Source organism: Sapajus apella, unplaced genomic scaffold, assembly GCF_009761245.1.
Source record: "Sapajus apella isolate SASKATOON/1434 unplaced genomic scaffold, GSC_monkey_1.0 scaffold48, whole genome shotgun sequence".
Lineage (NCBI taxonomy): Eukaryota > Metazoa > Chordata > Mammalia > Primates > Cebidae > Sapajus > Sapajus apella.
Genome location: NW_022436988.1, coordinates 16,635,742 through 16,645,496, shown reverse-complemented (window position 1 = coordinate 16,645,496; position 9,755 = coordinate 16,635,742). Strand labels below are relative to the sequence as shown.

Below are 9,755 nucleotides of genomic sequence, written 5' to 3'. Positions count from 1 at the left end.
CCCAGGCTGGAGTGCAATGGCGCGATCTCGGCTCACCGCAACCTCCGCCTCCTGGGTTCAGGCAATTCTCCTGCCTCAGCCTCCTGAGTAGCTGGGATTACAGGCACGCGCCACCATGCCCAGCTAATTTTTTGTATTTTTTTAGTAGAGACGGGGTTTCACCGTGTTGACCAGGATGGTCTCGATCTCTTGACCTCGTGATCCACCCGCCTCGGCCTCCCAAAGTGCTGGGATTACAGGCGTGAGCCACCGCGCCCGGCCTGCATCTTAATTGTTAATCCTTGTCTTGTGATAGCCAGAGGCTGTCGAACCCCAACAAAGACAGATTTTGCTGAAACAGTTGAATGGAATATTACTCCTTTAAGATTACTCAGTTTCTAGTGCAAAACATTCTAAGTAAGACATATTTCCAGTGTTAGAAAATATCACAAAAAGTTATGAATGAAAGGGGGTAGAGACTTGGATGCAGATATACAGCAAGCCGACAGAAGTCCTCCTTTGTACATCCTAGTGAACGGAGAGGAACAACTCAGTTTGAGAACAGTTATGTGCTCACAGTAGAATCTCACACATAGTTGATGGGAAGGAGCTGTAACTTTTTTATAATTGTTCAAGATTAGATTGTTAATGACATCTCTTTTGGCAAGGTCAATTATTATAGCTGAGACAAGTTTAATAATACAATAGGCCATACATTTTATTTTTCCCAAGTTTTTTCAGGGTAATAAAGATAATAAGGAACTAGATTGGCAGCATTGCAGTTTAATTTTGTTACATGATACAGTAGCAGGAGAGGTTTTTATCTATAATTATTGACTATTTGTATGCCATAGTTTTTCATATGGGATCCTCCCATGCATAAATCGACCCGCTAGAGAAACAGGAAGAAAGTATATCAGTACTGCTTCTTGTCTGAAAAAGAGACAGAAAAAAGGGGAACATAAATGTGACAAATATTAAGATACAGCAATGTAATGGAAGAAACTTTGCAAAATGAAATTCAGCAAACACCTCGTACAAAACCAAAGATCTATGAAATGTGTTTTTAAAATATTATGTGATTTAATACTCTTTAAGTATGACATCGTCGTATGAGGTTGAAATAGACTTTTTCATTCCCCCAAACATTTTTCAGCTCTTGACAACTAGTTTCTTAATATCCTAGTTACTAAAAATGAACTAGGATATTTCCTCAGCAGTGCTCAGTACTGCTGTAAAATTTTTAGAAGGGGAAGGTAATATGTAGGGAACTCATACAGGAGACTGCTAGATACTTTTATAATTAGCATAATTAATCTTTACCACAACCTTATGAAGTAGCTACTGTCACCTCCATTTTATAGGGGAGGAAACAGGCTTAGCAGTCCAGCTAATCCATACCTTAGTAGGAGTGTCATTTTTCTTCAGAATAATTTTTTTTTTTTTTTTTTTTTTTGACAGAGTTTTGCTGTTGTCTGCCCAGGCTGGAGTGCAATGGCATGATCTCGGCTCTCTGCAACCTCTGCCTCCTGGGTTCAAGCAATTCTCCTGCCTCAGCCTCTTGAGTAGCTGGGATGACATGTGCTTGCCACCATGCCTGCTAATTTTTGTATTTTCAGTAGAGATGGGGTTTTACCATGTTGGCCAGGCTGGTCTGAACTCCTGATCTCAGGTGATCTGCCTGCCTCAGCTTCCCAAAATGCTGGGATTACAGGTGTCAACCACCATGCCTGGAAAGAGCGTTTTACTTGTATTATCTCATTTAATCTTTAATGGCAAATTTATACGTTTCTTTTTTACAGATGGCCACACTGAGGGTCAGATAAAGTAACTTGCCCAACATCAGATTTGAATAGTTTTAGGAATAGTAAGATCTGAGGGAGATGAATACTTACCTTGGAACTCTATAAGACACTCCAGACATTCTTAATGATGCCTTATTGGAGTATTTAACTTAATTGGAACTATCTAGTGACTGTTGAGAAGATGTGTGATCTGTAATATGGATGAATTGAAACAACAGGTTTGCCCAAACTAAAAATAATTGAATAAAACCCTGTTAAATACAGAAAGACTGCAACTTCAATTTAGTAATCTGATTCAATAAAGGATATATGTAAAATGTTTTTATTACAGTGTTATTTTTAATAGTTAATAATTGGAATTATTATCTTGCAAAGGAAGTGTTAAATTGATGTACCTACTTGATAGAACATTATATAGCCAACAAAATGATAAATATTAGCACTCTGATCACATGGAAAATACTGAACATGCTGAGGGCAAAAAACAATACAAACAAGTTGGCATCAGTTACAGTCATGTAAAAATTACGTGAATATTGATCAGAATTGGAGAAAATGAATAAATGAAAACTGAGTGGTGAGATTATGATGAACTTTTATGTAGAATGTTATTAGTTTTATAATGTTTGTGTAATAAAAAATCAATATGAGAAGATATATTCATAACAACAAAAATATTAACAGATCCAGTGGACTTTAAATAGATGGTATGTTATACTGTATTTAAAACATTTCCTTGGAAATAATTAAAATAATTTCTAAAATATTTTCTTTCAGCAAATTATTTTCTTGCAAAGGAAGCTAAAGTATGTACAAACTAATAATAGAATCTTGGACTTAGCAATGCAGAGAAGGATACAGATTGCTCCACTAGTTGAACCATTAGCAGTTGCTATGAGAAATCATCTCAAATGACATGGCATAAAAATGAATATATTCTGTTTTGTTAGAAATATGATCCTCATGATTGTATTAGGTTAAATCTGCAAACCATTGCAAACAAATTTGGGTAGTATTTTCTGTGGCCACTAGACAATTGGATTCTTAGTGAATCTTGTCGGATTTGATAAAGACTAATTCTTAATTGCTTAGGAATATCTAGTTGAGATTTGCAGTTTCTATTCTTATTCATTTTAATGGCACCTGGTTTTATGCAACTGTAAAAAACATGAGAACTTTATTCAGCTAAGTCTGTAATTTAAAAACCCTCATTCACCCAGAATTCATAGCTTGAACAGTATTTTCCCCTCAAGAGCTTTAGGATTGATTCTCCTTGTGATTTTGATCTCAACTGGTTGTAAGTTCGGTATGTTCATGGCCACAGGTTTTCTTCTTGTCCTTGTGTGCCTGTTTTGGACAGTACAGAAACACCACTGCTTCCCTCTAGTATTTGACGTTACTTTTTTAGGATATAAAATGCCATACATGTGATAGTGTGTTAATATTATAATCAAGAAAAATGTGTATTAAATGCCATGTGGTTAATGATGGCTATTCTTTCATGGCAGTGCTGGGAGAAGGACTGGCTAAGGGAGACGATGCCTTCCGGGCAGTGCTTTGCTGCATGCAGCTGAAAGGGAAGCTCCAACCTGTATCCACCATTCTTGCCAAGTCACTGACAGGAGAGTCCCTGGTATGTTGATAAACTCTAATTTTGAATGCCTGAAAACAAATTTTTATTTGATTTCTGAGGTATATTGTGGGGAAAAAAGTGTATTTTTTTTTTTCTCTTAGTTCTTCCTATCAGAAAGCAAAATTCATGAGGATCTTGAGACAAGGTCTCAATCTGTTGCCTAGGCTGAGTGAAGTGGTGTGATCACGGCTCACTGCAGCCTTAACCTCCTGGGCTCCAGCAATCCTCTTGCCTCAGCCTCCTGAGTAGCTGGGACTATAGATGTGCACCACCATCCCTGCTAATTTGTGATTTTTTTGTAGAAGCAAGGTCTTACCATGTTGCCCAGGCTGGTCTTGAACTCCTGGGCTCAAGTGATCCTCTCTTCTTGGCCTTCCAAAGTGCTGGGATTACAGGCATGCACCACCACGCTCTGCTAATTTTGTATTTGTAGTAGAGATGGGGTTTCTCGGTGTTGGTCAGGCTGATCTCAGATTCCCGACCTCGAGTGATCCACCCACCTCAGCCTCCTAAAGTGCTGGGATTACAGATGTGAGCCACTGCACCTGGCCAGCTTTGATTTTTTTTTAAGTGACAGGATCTTGCTGTGTTGTTGAGGCTGGAGTGCGGTGGCTAATCATGGGGTGATCATAGTGCACTACAGCTTTGAACTCTTCTGCTCAAGTGACCTTGTTTAAACCTCCTCAATAGCTAGGACAACAGGCCAGGCATGTGCCACGGTGCTCAGCACTCTATTTAATTTTTTGGCTTTTTTTGTTGAGATAGTTGAAAGGCTACTTTTTGAAACTTTGGAATTGATAATCTATAGAAAGTGGAACAAAAGATATATAATCTTTTTTTTTTTTTTAAACCAATTGGTAACTTATGAAACCTGTTGATAATTTTCTTTTTTTTTTTTTTTTTTAAATTTTTATTTTTATTTTTATTTATTTATTTATTTATTTATTTTTTGAGACGGAGTTTCGCTCTTGTTACCCAGGCTGGAGTGCAATGGCGTGATCTCGGCTCACCGCAACCTCCGCCTCCCGGGTTCAGGCAATTCTCCTGCCTTAGCCTCCCGAGCAGCTGGGACTACAGGCACGCGCCACCATGCCCAGCTAATTTTTTGTATTTTTAGTAGAGACGGGGTTTCACCATGTTGACCAGGATGGTTTCGATCTCTTGACCTCGTGATCCACCTGCCTCGGCCTCCCAAAGTGCTGGGATTACAGGCTTGAGCCACCGCGCCCGGCCTTTCAAGAATCATAATGAAAAACAATGTTGATAATTTTCAAGAATCACAATAAAAAACTTTGCTATGCTGTGTGAATTCCGTATATTTTACCTATTCTTCTGAATTGATATAGATGATACAATTATGGGGCAGATTTGTGTTTTTACTGCAAATATTAAATAAATAATTTGGTTTGAAAAAAGAAGGTAGGAGGCTGGCACAGTATCTCATGTCTGTAATCCCAGCACTTTGGGAGGCTGAGGGGGGTGGAACACCAGAGGTTGGAAGTTCGAGACCAGCCTGACCAACATGGAGAACAGCGTCTCTACTAAAAATACAAAATTAGCCGGGCACGGTGGCAAATGCTTGTAATCCCAACTTTTGAGGAGGCTGAGGCAGGAGTATCGCTTGAACCTGGGAGGCAGAGTTGTAGTGAGCCGAGGTCACGCCATTTCACTCCAGCCTGGGCAACAAGAGGGAAACTCTGTCTCAAAAAAAAAAAAAACCAAGAAGTTAGGAAAGTACTTGGTATATTGTTGAGTGTAATGTATTGGCCTATCTTGGGATATTTTCTAAGGAATTGTTGTGCAGTGAATTGTTTAATTATGTTTAAGTTGAGCAGTATCTTTTGATTTCACCAGCTTCAGAAATGAACTTAAAAGCTAAAATGTAGTAGCATAGAGGAATTATATAGCTATATAGTTCTAAATAGATGATAAAGGAATATATCTCTTTGTTATTAAGATGATTTTATCATTAAAGGGCTTTTCTGTATAAGCTTATTACAGTTTTACCTGTTTTAGTAAAAAGTAACTTGCTTTTAAATCTCAAACTAGTAAAAAGTAATTTGCTTTTAAATCTCAAATGAAATTGAGATTTCAGAAAAGTATTTTCCTTCAATAGTTGTATTAAAGAGACATTTTTAAAGTGATGTGAACAGCTTACATGAATCTTTCTGAATCATGGCTGAATTCACCATTTTGTACATATAAGCTTATTAGGGAAAAGGTTAAAAACAGTTATAGGTTATTTTCCTTTTCATTATGCTATCCTGCTTTACAGTGGTACTGTTGTTAAAATTTTCTTGACTTAATTTTAATTAAAGTAAGGTGAATACAGTGGTTTTACTTACCAGGAAAGGCACTCTGCATAGTTTTTTGGGTTTAACCTTTTTAACTTTCCTCATAGATGTGTTGCTTTGTTATTATGGTTAATGGTAGTAGTGATGAGGGATAAGATAACTTTTTTTTTTTTTTTTTTTTTTTTCACCGGGGCGTTCCTTAGTTTATTTGGGGCACACCCGGGCGAGGGCCCCACACCAAGATAACATTTTTTAAAAAAATAAACTTCAGAAACAACAGAGGAATTGAGCTAAGTTGCCATAGTAAAGAACTAATATGCAAATTGTTTTTCTCTTTTTTATTCACCCTTTCAGAATGGGATGGTAACAAAGGATTTGACAAGACTAAAAACACTTCTGTCAGAAACAGAGGTAAGACCATTTCAGTGGATCTGTTTGGTAGAGTTTTGACTCAATCTGGCTCGTAAGCATTATATATTAAAATTTGGAAAACCATTGTGGCATCAGCCAAGAAGGCAAGGCTGTGAAGGTGGCGTAGTGGGGCCTTCCATGTGGGGCCTTCTCTTGTAACCCCCTGTAACCCAAAGTCTTGTCTTTGGAACACTGCTTCTTCACACAGCTCCTCTGTGTGCCAGGCTTCTGTTCTCTGCCTAGTGAACAGAACTGATGTTTTATTAGCTATTTCTGGACAACAAATGGGAAGATGATTGGGGAATTTTAATTTTTAACTACTTCTGGCTACTAGAAAATGAAATGCCATCATTAAAAATGAGATACCCCTCAAGCCTTACTTATTTATTTATTTAAGATGGGGTCTCACTCTGTTTCCTAGGTTGGAGTGCAGTGGCGTGATCCTGGCTCACTGCAGCCTTGACCTCCCTCAGCTCAGGTGATCCTCCCACCTCAGCCTCTTGAGTACCTGGAACTACAGGTGCACTCCACCACCTGGCTAATTTTTTTATTTTTAATTTTTGGTAGAGGTGGAGTTTTGCCATATTGCCCAGGCTGGTCTCCTGGGCTCAAGTGATCTGTCTGCCTCTGCCTCTCAAAGCGCTGCAATTACAGGCATGAGCCAACATGCCAGGCCTTCCTTTTGTATTTTTTAAAGCAACTGACAGAAGTCTGTGCCTTAAGGACTGTCTTTAAGGAATGGTTTAGGAGATGGAAATAATGTGTATCAGGGTAAATAGTGAACAAAAAAGTGCTCCAGTGAAGGACTGGGAGGACACATGGAAGGCCAGGGACAACAGTGGCATGTAAAAGGCCCCTAGCTTTGTAAGTCTCAAGTTTCTTTTCTTCGTATAGGCATATAAAAGTATTTTTATTTTTAGATGTCCTATTTAAAAAAATAGCCATTTCATCAGCTTTTGTCATAAGTGGAAGCCCACATAAAGTGATTAATTGGCTTATTTACTCAAGAATTGAGCACTTCCTATGTGCTAGGTACTATGCTCATTGCTGGGGTACAGCACTGAACATGGTTCTTGTCCTCTTGGAAGTTAAAGTTTTAGGAAGGAGATAGGCAACAAATAAATGAATTAAACAACTGTAGGTATAATTCACAGAGAGGTAGGTGGTATGAGGGAAAAGAATAAACTCTTTTGCTGGAAAAATCACTGGATTCAGTGGCCAGGGACTGAGACAGTGAAGAGCTGAGAGTCAAGAAAGTGCTTGTCTCATGGAGAGAGGTGGAGGGCATTTCAGACAGACAGAGGGGATTGCAGAGACCCTGGTGTCATACTTGACCTCCTGTGGATTTCCTTTTTCATTCCAGATCTACATCCTGTTGCATGTAAGGCCACAAATATCACTTGACTCTTTTTGTGACTATACTTTTGGAAGAAGTGACTTAAGTTTTTGTAATTTTTTCTCTATCTAACTAGAGTAGTAGTCTTTTTGGTTAGTGAACTGATACTATTAAAAGATAACCATTTAGGAAAAGCTAGCAAATAATACTACCCTTATTTATTATTGCACATGACATTTAAAAATAACAACAATTTGTTATTTAAAGATTGGGCTTAGCTGGTATTTAACTTGTAAATGCTAATGGATGAGAATAAAGACCTGGAACTAATGGCTGATTTATAAAAACAAAAACAAGTATTCTTTAGTGAATATTCTTTAGTAAAATTGAACATATCTGATTAATAGATTAGATGCTGAATTTACAGTTCTAGCAATGTAGTCTTTGGCTGTTTTTCCTGAAGATGTCAGTAAAGATTGATGATAAACTGTAGCCTTTTAGTTTTGGAGTGTGAGCACATAAAGAGTGTTTAAAAAACAGACACAACACTTTTGGAACCTAAAAGCCAGGACACCTAAATACTTAGCCAGGCTGAGTGCCTTACTTTACCAGCTCTCCGCTGAGCATGTGCTGCTCCCCACATCCCCCCCGAGACTGAGAGCTGCAGTGTCAGCACAGGCCCACGCGGGTCCTTACTGATCCTCGCAGGCGCTGACTGTTGAAATGCACCGCGGGGTGTTTTCTCTAACAGTTATCAGTGTTTTAGACTTAACTTTATGGCCATAACATTTTAATAATGTTTACTAAACATCTTTATTCCCATGATTTTTCTTGCACATTTGGTAAATTTATTTTGATAGGTTTTAAAAAGGAGATACTTTAACATTTTCATACTTGCAGTGAATTTTTAGCTTATCTATTTATATATGTTATGTAAATAAAATCATTTTTAAGGGCTAGTTTGTGACAATGGCACACTAGACCTTGCTTGGAGAATTTAAAAAGATCTTTTAATGGTTTCTTTTTTTTCCAGCAGCCTAGAATGCTTATAATATGAATAATTCCTCCTGATTTATTTGTTAGTCTGTGTATTCTTTTATGCAGCCCTTCATTTTACAAAAAATAATGGGTTGCCTTTAAAAACTCCTTAGTAAGCGCTTGACTGATAATCAGAAGGCATTTTCCTGTGGAAACAGTATTACAGTGTTTAGTTCAAGCCCAACCTAAAAAGTACAATTTAATCAACCACATATAAATTATAGTGATAGTATTGTTTCATTTATACCCAGTTAGCATTCATGACATTCTTTCTATGGTACAAGATATTCCAAATTTCATCTTGGGATACTGTTTCCTTCTTCTGATCCAGTTTAACATTTACTGAGCACCTGTGCTATTCAAGGCTGTGGAAAGCAGAGATGTCTGTGAAAAACAATCTGGCAGGTCAGTCAGAGATGCACATAGCTAATGTGCACACAGGGCAGCCTGCGATCAGTAAGTGCTATCACAAAATACAGGCAGGGAAAGGGAAAAACTCTGCAGGTTAATCAGGGGGGCAAAAGTATGAGAACTGAGTTTAAAGGCTAGGGATAGCTAAGTGTATTAGTCTGTTTTCACGCTGCTAATAAAGACATACCTGAGACTGAGTAATTTATAAAAGAAAGAGGTAATGGACTCACAGTTCCATGTGGCTGGGGAGGCCTCACAATCATAGCGAAAGGTGAAAGGCACATCTGACATGACGGCAGACGAGAAGAATGAGAGCCAAGTGAAAGGGGTTTCCCCTTACAAAACCATTAGATATTATGAGACTTATTCACTATCACGAGAACGATATGGGGGAACCACTCCCATGATTCAGTTATCTCCCACTGTGCCCCTCTCACAACAGAAGGGAATTATGGGAGCTACACTTCAAGATGAGATTTGGGTGGGGACACAGCCAAACCATATTACTAAGTAAAAACCCAGAGGTGATTTGATACAGGGCAAGATTGGCAAGCTGTCAGCTGGTTCAGGGATAAATGAGACAAGCGGTAATGAGGGCTTTATCTGGGCCAGTGGTAGTGGGAGGAGAGACAGAGATAAGAGACGTTCTAGACCTGCTTAGACAAGATTTGGAGAATACTTGGGCTGGGTGTGGTGGCGCGTGCCTGTAATCCCAGCAGTTTGGGAGGCTGAAACAGGAGAATCACTTGAACCTGGGAGGCAGAGGTTGTGTGGTGAGTGGAGATCATGCCATTGCACCCCAGCCTGGGCAACAAGAGTGAAACTCCATCTCAAAAAAAAAAAAAAAG

General features: G+C 38.6%; 1 protein-coding gene and 1 long non-coding RNA gene across 11 annotated transcripts in view; one reads left to right on the top strand and one right to left on the bottom strand.

Annotated features, from left to right (window-relative positions):
* Window positions 1–5,474, bottom strand: part of LOC116525781 — a 15,475-nt gene extending 10,001 nt beyond the window's left edge. The window contains exon 1 of the long non-coding RNA XR_004257817.1: window positions 5,464–5,474. This is a non-coding gene — a long non-coding RNA (uncharacterized LOC116525781). The remainder of the gene's footprint in view (window positions 1–5,463) is intronic.
* The window catches only part of HELZ (helicase with zinc finger), a 184,086-nt gene that overhangs the window by 36,741 nt on the left and 137,590 nt on the right, over window positions 1–9,755 (top strand). For all 10 annotated transcript variants that reach the window (XR_004257816.1, XM_032241947.1, XM_032241945.1 and 7 more), the window contains 2 exons: window positions 3,293–3,417; window positions 6,066–6,122. Coding sequence is in view for 8 of the 10 variants with exons in the window: in XM_032241945.1 (XP_032097836.1) it covers window positions 3,293–3,417; window positions 6,066–6,122 (182 nt within the window). In the remaining 2 variants the exon portion in view is untranslated. The remainder of the gene's footprint in view (window positions 1–3,292; window positions 3,418–6,065; window positions 6,123–9,755) is intronic.